This window comes from Entelurus aequoreus, linkage group LG19, assembly GCF_033978785.1.
Source record: "Entelurus aequoreus isolate RoL-2023_Sb linkage group LG19, RoL_Eaeq_v1.1, whole genome shotgun sequence".
NCBI classification, from domain to species: domain Eukaryota; kingdom Metazoa; phylum Chordata; class Actinopteri; order Syngnathiformes; family Syngnathidae; genus Entelurus; species Entelurus aequoreus.
This window is the reverse complement of record NC_084749.1, coordinates 48,763,117-48,780,057: the sequence shown is the minus strand read 5'-3', so window position 1 is coordinate 48,780,057 and position 16,941 is coordinate 48,763,117. Positions and strand designations below refer to the sequence as shown.

General features: G+C 40.0%; 1 protein-coding gene across 1 annotated transcript in view; it reads right to left on the bottom strand.

Moving 5' to 3' along the window:
- Positions 1–16,941, bottom strand: part of LOC133635426 (A disintegrin and metalloproteinase with thrombospondin motifs 10-like) — a 105,151-nt gene that overhangs the window by 70,611 nt on the left and 17,599 nt on the right. Inside the window, exons 2-7 of the mRNA XM_062028623.1 lie at positions 16,653–16,795; positions 16,361–16,570; positions 14,502–14,670; positions 13,212–13,414; positions 12,142–12,225; positions 9,062–9,207 (exon numbers count right to left, since the gene is read on the bottom strand). Of these exons, the coding sequence (XP_061884607.1) occupies positions 9,062–9,207; positions 12,142–12,225; positions 13,212–13,414; positions 14,502–14,670; positions 16,361–16,570; positions 16,653–16,795 (955 nt within the window). The remainder of the gene's footprint in view (positions 1–9,061; positions 9,208–12,141; positions 12,226–13,211; positions 13,415–14,501; positions 14,671–16,360; positions 16,571–16,652; positions 16,796–16,941) is intronic.

The window sequence follows — 16,941 nt, the reverse complement described above, 5'->3', positions numbered from 1 at the left end:
TGAAATTATCACTGGAGTATGTTTTAAGGAAACTGGATTGAGCTGTTATGTGGCCATTGGCTTTGGGTTTAGTTATTTTGCGGGTGCAGAAGGTTAGATAGTGGCCGTTAAGACCACAGATCATGACCCCACTATTTTTAATGTTATGCCGGTCTGATGTGAGAATGAGATCTATAGTTGATTGGGTGGACTCACACACCCTTGTGGGTAGTGTTATTAGCTGGGAGAGGCTGTGCAGATTACAAAGCTTGCTGTAAGATTTGAAGACAGGCGCATCTCTGTGTTGAATATCTGTGTTCAGATATCCAGTTTTCTCCACGTTGTCTACCCCAGCTAAGCACTCCTCGAGAGCACCATAGAAATCACTCTGATTAGGGGGTCTGTATACAGTCCCTATCAGTACCGGCATAGCGTTTGTGAATTTGATTTCTGCCCACACAGATTCAAGGTTATTGTGGTTAAGATCAGTGCGAGTTAGGTATTTTATATCCTGGTGAATATACATACAAATACCACCACCATGTTTATTCCTGTCCTTTCTGATAACCGAGAAGTTTTCTATCTCTATCTCTGAGTCAGAAACACTTTGATCTAATTTAGTTTCAAACACAAGATTTTTACCTTATTGATGTGGAACATTTCTCTGATTTGGTCGAGTTTAGTTCCAGAGAGGCTGTTCACATTAAGGTGGATGATGTGTAACCCACCGGAACCAAAAAGAGCATCAGAGTCCGCTGGGGAGAGGTACTGTCCAGAAGATGGAGGAATGATGGTTGTTATTGAAGTTGAATTGCAGTACAATTCACTGTTTGTGTGGAGAGACTTGGGGGAGGGGGAGAGAGGTCCATTGTTCGTCGGCCAGGGGATGGGGGAGGGGCGGAGTGGAAGGGGGGGGGGGGGGCAGGTAGGGGTGGTGGGGTTGGACGAGGTTTTCGCGGGTTTTGGTGAGGTTGAGAACAAAGACCAGGGATGTACAAAGAAACCCCTGAATCCTGTGTAGGCCGCGGGGGGTCCAGGTGATGTGGTGATGACCCTCAGCGTTTCGGGAGAGGTTCGGAGGACTTTCGCACTGCCGACTTTAATGGCGGCCGGGGTGTCGTCGAAAGCCATTACGCCGTCCGCCGCCCTCACCGGTGTCCTCACCGGTGTCTGAGCTGTCTTCCTCCGTCTCCGGGCCGCTGACCGCACCGATGATCGGGGTGAAGTCCTCCGTCGTGCCGCCGACCGCTGGAACGCAGGTGAGCTCGGGTAATGATGAGCATATGAGAGCTGGCGTAGGTGGAGAGCTAATGTTTTTAGCATAACTCCGACGAGGTCCCGCAGTTAAGCTAGCTTCCTCGGCGTCGTTAGCAATAACATTGCTAGGCTTCGCCTGGCGAGACAACATTAACCGGGTGGTTACTGGTCTGGGGTTTAATTCAGTGTCTCCTGAGAGTAGAAGTAATAGTAAAATTGATGATCTTCGGTCTATCCTTCCAGTCAGGGGCTTATTTCTTCTGTTCCGATCCGCTGTGAGACATAAGTGGATCACATTACGTCCGTAACTCGGATGTTTCGTCGATGATTTACCATGGAGGTAGAAATCACTGTGATCATCCTTTTCGCGTTCACGACTCTCATTCTTCAGAGGGTATTGTATCCATGGTGGTTTCAAATATAAATCCGTGATCCACAGTAGAAAAAGGAGGAAGTGTGGTATCATCCGAGCATTTGTCTGGATTCCCGAGTGGGAGCGAAATTAAATGCGACTGCTCATCTCGGGTCCAAACGAACAACCTCAATGGCGATAACTGAAGCTATTAAAGAAATTACTAATGCACTGGAGCATAAAAGATATGCAGTTGGTATTTTTATTGATCTAAAGAAAGCATTTGATACCATTAATCATTCAATTCTACTAGATAAAATGGAACGATATGGAGTTAGGGGGCTGGCTGGTGACTGGTTAAAACGTTATTTAACAGGGAGGGTACAGTTTGTAAAAATGGGTCATTTCCTTTGATACTCTTGGCATTGCTTGTGGTGTCCCCCAAGGGTCCGTGTTGGAGCCAAAACTGTTTCATGTATATATTAATGATATGTTTAATACATCCAAAGTACTGAAATGTATACTATTTGCAGACGACACAAATATATTCTACAGTAGTGATGACTATAATGAGCTCATAAATACAGTAAACACAGAACTAAACATAGTAAAAAAATGGATGGACACAAATGAATTATCTTTGAATATAAATAAAACTAAGATAGTGATGTTTGGAAATCGCAACATAACATCTGAACAGAAAATAAGTATTGATGGTACCCAAATTGAAATCGTAAATGAGAATACATTTTTGGGAGTAATAATTGATAGTAAACTATCATGGAAACCTCATGTCAGACACATTAAAACAAAAATCTCCAAAAGCCTCTCAATTATAAACAAAGCAAAACTATACCTCAATGAAAATGCACTCCGTACTCTATACTGCACCTTGGTACTGCCCTACCTTACATACTGTGTTGAAGTATGGGGGAATACTTACCACAACACAATTCATCCTCTGATCATATTACAGAAAAGAGCATTGCGGATCATTCACAACGTTGGTTATTTAGAACATACTCATAATCTGTTTATGCAATCAAAGTTGCTCAAATTTGATGACCTTGTTAAATATAATACATTAATAATCTTATATAAAGCATTTAACAAATTATTGCCGCCTAATCTACAACGTTTTTTTATAAGACGAGTGCAGGCTCATAACTTGAGAGGCTTTGGATATTTCTCATTGCAGAGAGCTCAAACCACTCGTAAACGTTTTTGTGTGTCTGTATGCGGAGTAAAACTATGGAACAAACTGGAATTACAACACAAGCAATGCCAAAATATTAATCGATTTAAACTATTATACAAACATGGGGTCTGGTTCAAATATAGAGATGAGGGTCTTTAATTTGACCTGCTGTTGTACTCTGTCTCAAAGTGTTAACATGTGCTCAATGGCTCCTTACCATTATTGCTATGTTGTCTATTACCATTATTACTATGTTGTCTATTACCATTGTTGGTATTTTGTCTATTACCATTGTTGGTATATTCATTATTCCTACATTGTTGATACAAATTATTGTTACAGTATAATAATTATTGTTACCTGTGGTAATGCCACTATGATACAACATCTGTATTATAATCCTTGAACAAAGTAACAGTGAAACTCATGTGAATAATCACTGAATGGAGAAATGGGGGTGGGATTAAATAAATTATCTTCTTCCCACTCCCTTTCAGGCAAAACGGGACAATCATGCATTACATACTATACATTACCTTTTGCACTATATTAATTTATATTATTATGTGTTGTCAACTTTGTACTTTTTTATGTCATTGCCTGAAATAAATAAATAAATGGAAAAAAAAAAAAAAGAATGAATAGTTTGGTCTACTCTAGTTGACAATACCACTTAATATTGATATTTTAGTTTATTTAGCCATTTTTATTAGGACTGTCAAAGTTAATGCAATAACACGTTAACTATAAGTTCCTTTAACGGCACTAATTGTTTTGCCTCCGTTACAGCATCAAACATATTCATGGCAGTTAAAATGTATGTCTCTTCTTTACATGAGTCGTCTTCTTCTACTGCAGTGTCACTGTTTGGCAAACCAAATTGAAAGCTTTGGCAGGCTGCATGCGGCCCCTGCGAATAGCGAGGATCGCTGGTTAGTCTTCAGTTTATTTTACTGTCTTCTGTCTTAATAATGATGTTTCACTATTGCTATATTTCAGCAAATAAAAAGAATACAGGCATCAAAAATGAAAGAAATACATGTGTTTTTTATTTTCTCCATCTCCATGGTTAGTTATTGCCAGAGATGTTAAGCCAAGCAGAGCAGGCCCAGCTGTTGTCACTCGAAAAAGGACAAGACAGAGCCTGGCTCTCTTTAACCTGGCTTTATAAAAACCTCAGAGAAGAGAGAGTGAGGAAACGCTTGTTTTGAGACACGTTTGCCCATTATGCAAAAAAAGAAGTTTTAATTATGTCGTACATATAATTGTAATATGTGTCCCTACTATAGCTGTCTTCAAATTGTCGACAGTTCCATTTGGAGGCGTCTGATTTGACTATCAACCTCACAGTCGAATCTTCATACGTGAAACAGCACTCCTTCTACCGTGTGCTCCTACAGCACAGTAGCTGTTGAGGGCCCCCGCGTACAGCAGGTGTGTTGGGAGGTTGGATCGATTGCATTCATCATTAGTACAAATCTATTGTGTGCAAACAAATAGTTTTAGAGAGTAAGAGATCATTCTTTTCTAAAGCAATCGCTGCCTTCTGGTGTGATCATGTGGTCACATGTCTAAAACGGTGTGTTTTGGCCTTCCACATCGCTCTCTCAATAACTATTTGTCAGCACACAAGAATATTTTACTAATAGTGTGGGGATGATGTTTCTAAATGGGGGAATGGATTCATAGGGACACGCTGCAGTCAGATACAAAGCTTTTTGTGCCGCCGCACGCCTCTAGCCGGCCGAATCCCGCCATAGGTATCGGGAATTGGACACAGTGTGTACCCTGACTCGCCACCTCACCCTAGATATGTAGCTCTTTACTGGTAAAGGTAATAATCCTTCAGCAGGTTTACATACAGAAACTTTTTTACGACTTTTACTTCCTCTATTTAGTCGAGTTTGATGTCTTGTTGGCGCAGCATCAGAGCAGAGGATCTCACGAAATAATCCAATCTCTACCATGTTTATAAGTTTATCAGAAAGGCTTAACCATTTTTTTAAGCAGAAAAAGTAGCAGATGATAACTTTTTTACGTTCACTTAATAAAAGACTATTTGTTTTATAGGTATTTAAAATAATCACCGAATAGCGACTAGATTCACATTATGTCAGAGTCGTGTATAGAGAGAATATGGACAACCCAGTTTCAAGCGATCAGCTCAACGATTGGTCAAAAGGCACTCACATGACAACAGGGCGCCATGTACATACCAGTTTGAAGCCACAGCTAAGCGACACTGCACTTCCTCATTATACAGTTATTTTAATTGAAGAGTGTTTGCCGTGTAAGCATACCCTATTGTGTGGCATGGGGATGTACCACTCGGAAAAAATGCGGGAAGCAATTGCATTAATGTCCTGCAACCCGGAAAAGAGAAAAATATGGGAAGTGAAGGTTCGCCAGGAAGGCTGGAGAGCCAATAACAACAGTTTCTTGTGTAAGGTAAGCAAGCATACAGTACATACACATGGGAAACGTGGTATATTGCACTCTCAGTAACAGTGAATTAATACAATTTGCCTGACAAAACTTTGCTTCGAAATTGCAAATTTTCTGCATATGTCACCAATAATCCAAACTGAACTAATAAATATTGCAGTAAAAAGCAGCATTAGTTCAGTATTCAACTTAGTATGGTGATGACTCGCCACAGAAAAACCTATGAAAAATATTTAAAAAAGGGAAAACAGACAGTATATAGCACAGTGATTACAAACAATACATTGACATACTTCATACAAAAGTCATTATTTCTCCGTAATTTTTGGTCCAAAGTTAATGAGAATTTTGGCAAAATGAGGGTTATATGTTTATTTTTGGTCGTTGTGTATTTTCTGACGTACATTTTGCCCGCGGAAGTGTGTTAGAGAGTCACTGGTCACTAAACACTGCATGAATATAGCGGTGGAGTGCGTCAAAAACAGCCGCAAAATTGTCCCCAAATTATTATTATATATACCATTTTGATTAAATAAATTCATGTTTTATTGAAATGTTATGAGCTGGAGTATATTTAGAACTATATGCTTCTGTTATTTATTACTTATTATTTTGTTTTATTTCGTCAAGAAAAATAACGTCAGAACTGAATTGCATGCTTCCGGGCACAGCCGCACACATCCTAGGTGCCAAACGTGGCACCTCTCGTTTCGTTGTCCGTACTCTCTCTATACACGACTCTACATAATTTGACGTTATACTGACACTTAGTGACCAGCCAGTATAAACTACTTTCATCACAATCGGTTTACTTCTCTCTTAAAAAAAAAAAACACCATCAATTCGACTGATGGTAGCCTACAGGCAAAATCTAACGAATCAGTATAAACTATGAAATTCCTTCGTCGAAGACAGCTCTAGTGTCACGTTCTGGTAAGCGTTGCTCGCAGCATCACCCCAAAAATGCAGAAGACAGCAGATGGCGTGCAGGTAAAAGTATATGTGGTGCAGCTGGGAAGTGCACCGGAAGCATAGGGAAAGCTATGCAGGAACCAAGTTAAACAGAACACAAACACACTAAACAGACAATGATCCAGCACTGACAGAGGGAACCAAGTGAAACTAAATAGAAGTAATTAACAATGAAACAGATGTGCTGGCAGGTCAAGAAACAGAAAGTAAAGGTGCTTCAAAACACAGAGACCAAAGAGGAAATACTGACAAAGCAAGAGCACTAGGACAGGAAGTGATTCTAAACACAGGCAAATAATGAACATAGTCCAATCTGTCGTGTGGAATCATGACATCTAGTCTCTGGAGCTCATTTATAATAATTTAGTTTGGACCGCTATTTAAAGAAGGAGCGCTCAAATGGTCACTTTTGAAGTTCCGTGTTTTCATGATGTCATGTACGGAAAAACATTTTTCATGGACATCATATTTCTGATCCACCTCTACCCAAATGAGGCTGTCCCTGTATATACACCCACAACTTTACTGAGGACAGTTTTATATTCTATAGAAAACATTCATATAGACAATCAGGCTTCGCTACACATCTTAAAACTTAATAGACCTGCCAACTTCTCGCCAGTCAGCTGTAAGTTTGATTATTTTGTAATGTTAGCACTGTAGCTAAAATAACTATTCTAGTGTATGTTTGTGTGCACAGTGTATATGTAAGAAGTGGTTAAAGTGCACATCAGCACACACCTTTTGGACCAACACAGCTCATTAGCATTAAAGCTACATACACACGCACACACACACACACACACAGACAATCACACGCACACATACACACACGTGTGTTTCCAGTAGGGCAAAACAACTTCCAGTATTTAAACTACCAGTAGAATGGAAAATCAAGTTGCCTCTATATTGAAGCAATCATTATATATATCTGATTTATGACACCAAAAGACTTACAAGGTTAGCGAATAAATAGATAGGATCAAAATAGTATAAATCTCATGGAGATTCCCGAGCCATTTTGAGAGGTAATGAGGAAGTCAGTCATGTGATCCGTGACAGAGTTAGGAACCAGAGATCCCTTTCTAATCTGCAAAAATTGATAATACAGAATCTTATATTTTTGAGCCCAAACACAAAGAGCAATAAGTTTTAGAAGCCTAGTGCTAAACGAATGCAGCTTTATTGTAACACTATAGCACCAGCAGCATTGTTAGATGCTAAACATACAAACTAACCATAATAAAACAAACACTTACTGTACAATTTCCACCCTCGCTGAGATGCCGACCGACAGGATGATCACAACATTGGGGCGGCATAGCTCGGTTGGTAGCAGCAACTTCAGGGTTCCGGGTTCGATTCCCGCTTCCGCCATCCTAGTTACTGCAGTTGTGTCCTTGGGCAAGACACTTTACCCACCTGCTCCCAGTGCCACCCACACTGGTTTAAATGTAACTTAGATATTGGGTTTCACTATGTAAAGCGCTTTGAGTCACTAGAGAAAAGCGCTATATAAATATAATTCACTTCACTTCACAAAATTCTGTTTAGGATTAACAAGAAGGGTTAAAAAAAGTTTGGGGGATGTGAAAGTCGAACAGCCTCCCGGTCCGTGGCCACATTTATAAATAATAAATGATAAATGGGTTATACTTGTATAGCGCTTTTCTACCTTCAAGGTACTCAAAGCGCTTTGACAGTATTTCCACATTCACCCATTCACACACACATTCACACACTGATGGTGGGAGCTGCCATGCAAGGCGCTAACCAGCAGCCATCAGGAGCAAGGGTGAATTGTCTTGCCCAAGGACACAACGGACGTGACTAGGATGGTAGAAGGTGGGGATTGAACCCCAGTAATCAGCAACCCTCCGATTGCTGGCACGGCCACTCTACCAACTTCGCCACGCCGTCCCTTTGTCTACTACAACCAGGTGAGAGATGCATGAGTTATAATCTAAGAATTTACTTTAACCAAGTTTGAGACAAAGCAGAAACAGTCGCCGGCTCAGTGTGTCAACATACATCCATCCATCCATCCATCCATTTTCTTCCGCTTGTCCCTCTTGGGATCGTGGGGCTGGCTGGAGCCTATCCCAGCTGCATTCGGGCAAAAGGCGGGGTACACCATTGACAAGTCGCCACCTCATCAAAGGGCCAACACTGATAGACAGACAACATTCACACACTAGGGCCAATTTTGTGTTGCCCATCAACTTATCCCCAGTTGCACATCTTTGGAGGTGGTAGGAATCCAGAGTACCCGGAGGGAACCAACGTGGTCACGGGGAGAAAATACAAACTCCACACAGAAAGACCCCAAGCATCGAAACCAGGACCTTCTTATTGTGAGGCAACAGCACTAACCCCTGTGGCACCGTGCTGCCCGTGTGTCAACATTAGCAGCGTAATTTAGCTAGCACTAGCTCACCGCTATCAATGCGCCGCTAAAATAGGCCGTCTGCGTTAGCACTTATAATAACACTATCACTCATATTTGTTTAATTTTCAGGTCTTGACATGTAAATGGGGTATTGTTGGCTCTTTTGGGATGTTTTAGAGGGTTTTATGGGCGCAATAAAGGACCCTTGATCAGTTGACTCAATTGTTAGCTATTTATTCACGATTTAAAAAAGCCAAGCATGTGTTTTTTTCTTACATAATTATTGTGAATGATAGACAGCACATCTCTTTCTAATTTTTGCATATTTCCATTTTGACATTATTGGTCACAGTAAAACACAATTAAGCATATAAAGTCAACTTGTTTTTCCTTTCTACTGGTACTTTAAGATAATAGCACATAATGTTAAAGATCCAGATCAGAAAGATGTTAGAATGTGTTTTCTGACCTGGTGATGAGCACAGCGGTGTCATGGTGAGCAATGCCATTGTCAGGTATGGCGTTGCCATAGCTGCTCCGGTGCTGGATGGATTTCTGCCATTTGCAGAAGCTGTCTAAGGACTTCCCTGCGTGATGATTGATCTCTAATGTGGGCTGATGGAGATACGAGTGAGCAGAGAGAAGAATATTAGGAGGATATGAAAATGAATTTAGATACTTGGTTATACAGCAGATCTGACAGAAATGTGTTATCGAAGTCAGCATGTGTCTTTTAAACATGTCATGTCTACTCTTTGTGCCATTGACTGACTTAACACAGGCTTCCATCATTTTTTACACCACTTGGCAGTATGCTGTAGCCCCATTTTCTAAGTCGTCCAGTAGAATCGTTTAGTTTGCGATGGAAAAACCTGATCTGGAAGCTATGTCAGCTACATAAATAGTGTGACATCATCCTTGCATGACAGTGTAATCCACAAATGAATTAAAAAGAGAAGAGGAATGTTCCAGTTACATAAAGAACAAACATGGAGGACATTTATTATTTTGTGTCCTTTCTTTTTCTTGGGATGTTTATTAAAAGAGGGAAGGATTTGTTTTTTTGTCTTTTCTTCATACTGAATCCAGCTACATATTTTATACAATTTTAATCATGACTGCCTTTCTTTACACTGAAGCACACTTTACAAGATGGAAGTAAAACAACAATGGCAAGGATATATACTGGCTACATCCAAAGCTGTATGCTCATAAGTTTGTCATTTCTATCCTAGTATGTTTGTAGTCTGCTACATGTATGTGCTTTGTTATGTTGTTTTTCTTACTGTTATATGGACTTCCCTAGGTCTGAAACAAAAACTTAAATAAAAAATGGCTAAAATCAATCAAATAAATGAAGGACTCTGGGGTAGCGATTAGAATGAGTAGGCGATCCTAAAGGGGTAATGCATTTTTTTTTTTTAATTTTGGCTATCATTCACAATCCCTATTTGAGACAGTAACACTTTTTTTTTCTTTTTTGTGCAGTCTAAATTGTAAAAAAACCGACTTGTACTGGACAGCTAACAATGTACCTAATGGGAGACATCTATTCCGCTTTTAAAGCCCTCTAACAAACATCCAAAAACCGCGAACAATACTCTGTTTCATTACACTTACTTCTCTTACTGTATGTAAAATACTGCAACAATGTAATTTCCCCATTGTGGGATAAATAAAAGTCTATCTTATCCTATCCTACATGCTGTGACCTGCATATTAACCAAGTATTAGCGTAGTGTTATTAAAATGCTCAGGAACTATTTTTAGTAACACGGCACCTTAATCACAGCGATAAGTAGGTACTCTACTGAGCTGTTGCATCGCCACTGGGTTGGTAAAAGTTTGTGCTTAATGATGAATCATAGTAAAAAGTTGTGGCCATAAGCCGAAAAGTTGGCCAACTTCCCAAGGAAGACACGCCAAGATGCTTATTTGCTTTTTACTCAGGGAGTGGGGATTATGATGGATTCATCATCTAAACTGGGAACACAAGTCTTGTGCTGAAAGATACAAACATCCCATCAGTCGGCATTCCAGTGAGAGTGGAGATTGTACAATAAGTATTTTTGTAGTTTGTATTATGGTAGCACTCAGCAATACCGCTAAATGATGCTTACTGCTATAGATATACTGCTATAGATGGATCTGCTTATCACCCAGCTTCTAAAATGTGTAGTTAATCCCCAGGCTCAGAAAAGATAAGGTTCTGGATAATAATTTGTCCCAGAGTTGAAATCGTTGGCTGTTACTTGTGTGCCTGTTACTACATTACATACAATACATACTTAGAGCACGTATATAAAATGTTGTTGGAGGTTTTTTAGAGGGTTTTATAGATGGAATAGATCAAATCTCCATTACCTGCATTGTTTGATGCCTTTTTCTAGCGTTTAATTATATGATTTTTTTTCATGAAAAAAGAAAAAGACATGTGTGTTCTTGTGTATTATAGGGAATATTAGGGATGTGTATTATAGGGAATATTTGTGGTTGTCTCTAACTAATTAATTGGAATTCTTATGAGATAAAATGTTTCGTACAATTCAGAAAAGTGGTCCTATATTGGTGCTCTTCACAACTTTTGACCATTGAAATGTAAGAAAAAACAGATAGCTTGCTGGAAAAAGGCCTAAAGGAGAATGGTTCCTTAATTGGCTTTTAATGTTTGGTGAGAAGTTAAAAGATGCCACATTGAACTAATAAAAAGTTGTGTATTGGCATGCTGGCTGTGTTTTGTGGTGTCCCACGTGCTAAATGTTTGGCTCTGTAGGCAAAGTTGTCATCTCACTCGGTTTAGAGAGGATGTTTGAAAACGTGGATCTCTGTTGCCTTGTTGAAACAATCAATGACTTGCAATACAGTAAAGCATCATGGTATCATCACATCTGGCAGCAGAAACTGCTGAACTTTCCATTCTATTGCTTTAAAATCACTCCCTGCATCCAATCACACACATGGATGCATATTAGGCGAAAAGGCTTGTTATGGTTTAATGCGATTTCAGAGAGTAGAAGGAGAGGACGACCCTGCCGGCCACAGATCTTGTAACACAAGAATGCATGCGGTGACATAACTTGGAATTGTCTCATCCCACAGTACTTCATTTTTAGGCCCACTGCTCTCTGGATTTAACTTTTCCTGAGGAAAGGCGACTTTTTCAGACTTGGAAAGCAGTCACAGGACTGCTTTCAATATCCTCAAACCCGACTATCCTTGGAGCAAGGAAAGAAGCACTAATGATCCTAACATTTATTTCCTCACTCTGCCGAGCCAAGTGGTAAGTTTTGGAGCTATTTTTTAGGGTATTAATCATCACACTTCCTTTTTGGGACAGGTAGTGGAAACCTCAAAAACCACACAGTAATGACACTTTGAGGCACATTGGTCTACAAAGCCTCGAAAATATTATAATGCATCGAGCTGCACGGTCTTACCACACGCAGCAGGGCCAATAAGGTCGTTTAAAAGCATCCCTGGAAAAAGTGCTGGTAAGTTCATGCACATTTTAGGAGCTGGAGAGGGGAGAGGAGAGAGGAGGTTATATACCTGGTCCTCCATGAGCAGGATGAGCCGTGTTACGACGATGTTGACTGCATTCCCCAGGCTAGAATCCTGGAACAGTTTGGCAACCTGACCTCCAGGGAAACAAGAAAAGACCAGTCTTAAAAAGCTGACACACAAGTTAAAGGGATTTTAACAAGCTGGGAATGAAGTAAAAAGTTACAGTCAATGGAGTCAAAGAGTTTTGTGAATTTAAACTGAGTGCACCACAGGACTAGTGACAGTGTGCGTGCGTGCGTGCGTGTGTGTGTTGGCAGGACGGCTACAGATGAGGACTTTATTTATGGATATAAAGTTAATCTATCACCTCCTTGCAATGTTTGTTTAATATATAGTACTGTATAGCGCCTTATGTTGTGTTCAAGGTATACAAAGCTTTATTAAAATATGGACTTTCGTCAAAGCTGGAACCCTTTATTTATATTTACATTGTTTCATTGTTGTAGCGGTGTAGCGTGCAAGGACGGGAGTGGAAGAAGTGTCAAAAGATAGAGCTAACTGTGTTAATGACATTCAGACTTTACTTAAATCAATAACGGAGCAGCATCTCCTCAGCCGGAAATGTGTCCCGTGAAAAACCGTTCGACCGGAACTCTCTAATAACTAAAGTTCCTTGGGTGAATAATGTAAACTCACTACGCAGGTATATTTTAGCGCTTTCATGGCGAGTTTACTGACAGATTTAAGTTAGAACGTTACACTACTTTATATTAGAAATGGCAACAGCAGAGATGAATGTCCCATAACAAGAAGATAGAGAAAAAGAAGAATCTTATCGACTACGGTGTCGGCACGGAGTACAAAGGCGGACCCGTGCAATTTTTCAGGATTTATACAGATCCCAAATACAGATCAGCAGGTACCAGAAAGTAAGAAAAGTTGCTTTTGTGTAATATTGCGAAACAAAACACCAGATAATATGTCTTACCTTATACACTGAATCGGTACCCGGTAATACTGACGGACTTCGATCATTATTTATAAAAAGTACCGAATTCGGTACCCAGCCCAACTTTTCCTCCACATGAGTGCATCGTTTGTGTAGTGAAACTTACAATATTCATGAGTGCCAGGATGTACTGCTCAATGTCCCTTCGACCGTGGTAGCCCACCATCATCTTGTCAGCTACAACTAGCGTCTCGACGTAGCGCTCCCAGCTCACTGAGCGCTTCAGCGGTAATTGGCCTCGACCGACGTGATGAGGGGGCGTGTTCAGCGTCCTTTTCCACCATGATGAGCCTTTCGTAGGCTTCTCATCTGAAGAACAGGATACACATTATTTGCTATCTCAACTGAGACATCTGACCATCAGAATGCTTTCTGAAAAACACTTTCTGTGTGCAGTGGTTGTAAAAGGGCAAGGATAGATGCAGTGGTACTTCAATTTAAGAGTGCCCTAATTGAATAGTGTTTTGAGATAAGAGCTCTCTCTCGACTAATCGTTATGCTTTAGGCCGCAAGCAAACATTTGAGTTACAAGCATTCCTGCCATGAGTTGGCGTAGTAAATGCCACAGTGAACCCCATATGATCCGATCAGAACATTTGGTCTTACTCGCTAACATTAGCTTATAGCTAGAGATGGACACAACTTTGTTATCCAATCATGGTAAGAAAGAAAGAGTGTGATGGACATTGTTGAGAAGAAGAAGTGGATGATACTTATTTAATTGAAAAAACAGAAGTCATCAAAATTATGACAGACCGTGAATCAGACTTGACGAAGCAATTCGATTGATCACTGCTAGTCTGCACCATACTGAAGTCAAATGAGTCTAACGCCAGTCAAGGAGGTTAAAATAATATCTATACAGCTGAAATGAAAATATGGAAAAGCTGCTGATGGTGTGTTATACAGAGAAGAAGCTGAAAAGAGATACTGTAAAGTCCACTCTTTAAGGTAAATGCTGTACATTATTATTGCATTACTTCATACAACTGCTGTAGCAATAGTGGTTTGTAGCACAATGTCTTCTATTGTTTTTCACACAATATTTATTATCTAAAAGTTTGTTTTTTATTTTAAAAAGCATTTTACATTTTAAAATTGTGCTGTTTTAATGTGTGGGGTAAGCGCCAATTGAATTGATTTCAAAGGGAAATATTGATATGAGATACAAGTGTTTTGAGTTAGGAGCTGCGTCACAGAACCAATTAAGCTCATAAGATGAGGTACTACTATATTTTCCAAACATTTGTCCTTAAATGAGCATATATTTACTTATGGTGTCCCATAATACAGACTGGGTGACAAGTGCGTACTTAGACCCAACCACAATCCACAAAGTACCTGACCATGTGGTCTGTGGACCTAAAATGACTAAAAAAATATCTCCCATTCTTACCAATGACTCCACAAGATTGGCCTTTGTACTGGTGGCGAAGCGATGAGCGCTTATAAACCACATGGGGGCGTCCCACAGCTCTCTCCCCCCTCCCTTGTCCGGTTTGGTTGGTTGGTGACACAAGGGGTTCAATCAGGAACTCCTCTTCTCCTGCAACAATCACCCCCTGCTGCAGAGACACAACAGAATCGCATCAGTAGGAAGTCTAATAATGCCATTGCATTGAGAGTGGCAACTAATCAAGCAAAGTGAACAAGATGTTGTTTAAATGCAAGAAAGTATGTTACCATACACATGCATCATACTGTATGTGACGGCATGCAGGACAAGAACAAAACAAGCCAGTCAGGCACAGGGTGACAACACTTTTGATTCTCTTCAGATGTGCCGGCCTCCACTCAGTGCCAGCTTCTCCGCTCCATTCAGTGCGGCACCTTTCAAATAATCTAATCCCATAATAAAGTTAGTGATGCTCCCCTGGACATACCACCCGCTCACTGGTTGAATATGTTCATGCCGGTCTGCCTGACCGTAACTAAGTGTGCGGTTTATTAACGCTTTGTGAACACATCTAATTCTCAGCTGCACATTCGAGTGTTATTGCAGAAGCCTGCTGTTTGTGGTGAGAGGATACACAGCTTCACTGAGATACGACTGCAGGAAAATGCGCTCGGACAAACCAAATGAGTCCTATTTTCCCTTTGTGGCGGTCAGGGGCGTAGCATCAAATTCTGGGCCACTCCGATACCCATCCCACACTAAACCCAACGTCGCCAGCTTCTAAAAACGCATATAAACCTTAGTTAATTTTTAAAGATGGGATTAACATATCTAGAATATATCGACATACACCCCCTAAATAATGTGTTTTGGGGTTTTTTTGACAAAAAAAGCCAAACAATTTAGAAAAATGCTCAGAATATCAATTTAAGTAATCATATAACTTGTGATTATTCACTTAAATATTATTATAAATATATAAAGTTTTCCTTTACTTCAGGGTGTAAGGGAGAGATTACTTAATACACATAGGATTATTATCAGTGGATAACACAAATCATAAAACCATATCATTATTATTATGATTGATAAATTTACTTTGGATATGGCACAGATCTGCGACTAGAGAAAAACCCCAGAAAAATATTCACATAGAAAAGCGCTGAGTCATCCGCCCCATTTGTCTGTTTCTACCATTTCCCTCACGCTTTGTTTTTGTCCTAACAATAAACTCTTCCCCCTGAGAGGCAGAGACTGACAGAGGTGCTTTGGTTCATTAGCTATTTTACATGGCACTTTCGACACATCTAAATTTGTAATGAAAACTACAGCTACGGTACACATTGAAATCAAATGACTGTGTACTAAGTACAATACTTACAATATAAACACTTTGTAGGGCACAACATAAGACTAGACTCGGCAACACACGGTAACCTATACATAACTCCCATTTAACGTTTTGGAATTGCGACTGCATGCAAAGTCTACTATATAATACTTGTAAATGAGACTCAAAAGTGTAAGATATCTAGATAAAACAACTGGACAGCACAGTTAGCATTATCATCTTACTGTTGAATTTAATTTAAAAAATAGATCTTATTATTAAGTAAATTAACATTTATTATCACATGAACAAACACAGAAGTGTCAAAAATTAATATGGTGGAGTACTGGTACCGAGAATTAATACCAAATCAATTGAAATGGTAAAGGTACTCATCCCGAGCTTTAAGGCATTGCGAGTCTAACTATTTTATCGAACCTACAAGAACAAGTCGGGTGATCTGACTGAAAACAATATTTCAGTGCCTCAACGGTACACACCTCACTCATTAGTGGTGGATCAAACTTACCAGGCCATTACAGTTGCTAAGTGCCACTTTGCTAGAGTGTGGCTGGTCCTGGAGGTGTCCTACGTAATGGCAGTGGGGAGAGTATGGGTGACTCCAGGCTAATCTGCCTCTTTTCCAGTACTCCACCCTGAACTGGCGGGACAGCAGGCCTCCCTGCAGCGTCAGGTTCAGCAGGAAGTTGTGACGCGACGTAGTCAGCTGGTAATAGAGCTAAAAGGGTAGACAATACATGGTGTCAGTTTAAGTGTCAGCTGCATGTTACAGATATGCATCATTAAAATAATAAACATACAGAGGTGTCAGCTGGTGTTATTTCTTCTGTACCGCGTCTTCTTCTTTGGTGCTGAGATGTTTTTTTGTGCAGCGTCTCTCCATCGGGTCCTACACGTACTGGGATTGCAATCTCATACTGGCCTAAACTGGACAGGAAAGCAGCTATAGAAGGAGACAAAATTAGCATATATAACTCAAATTAGTTCTAATTATAAAACACAAGTTTATTTAACATTACAGAGTGACTCAAGCAGTCAAAAAACATTTAAAAAAACAACAATTTACTCTCATTGCCCCTTCTGCATGAC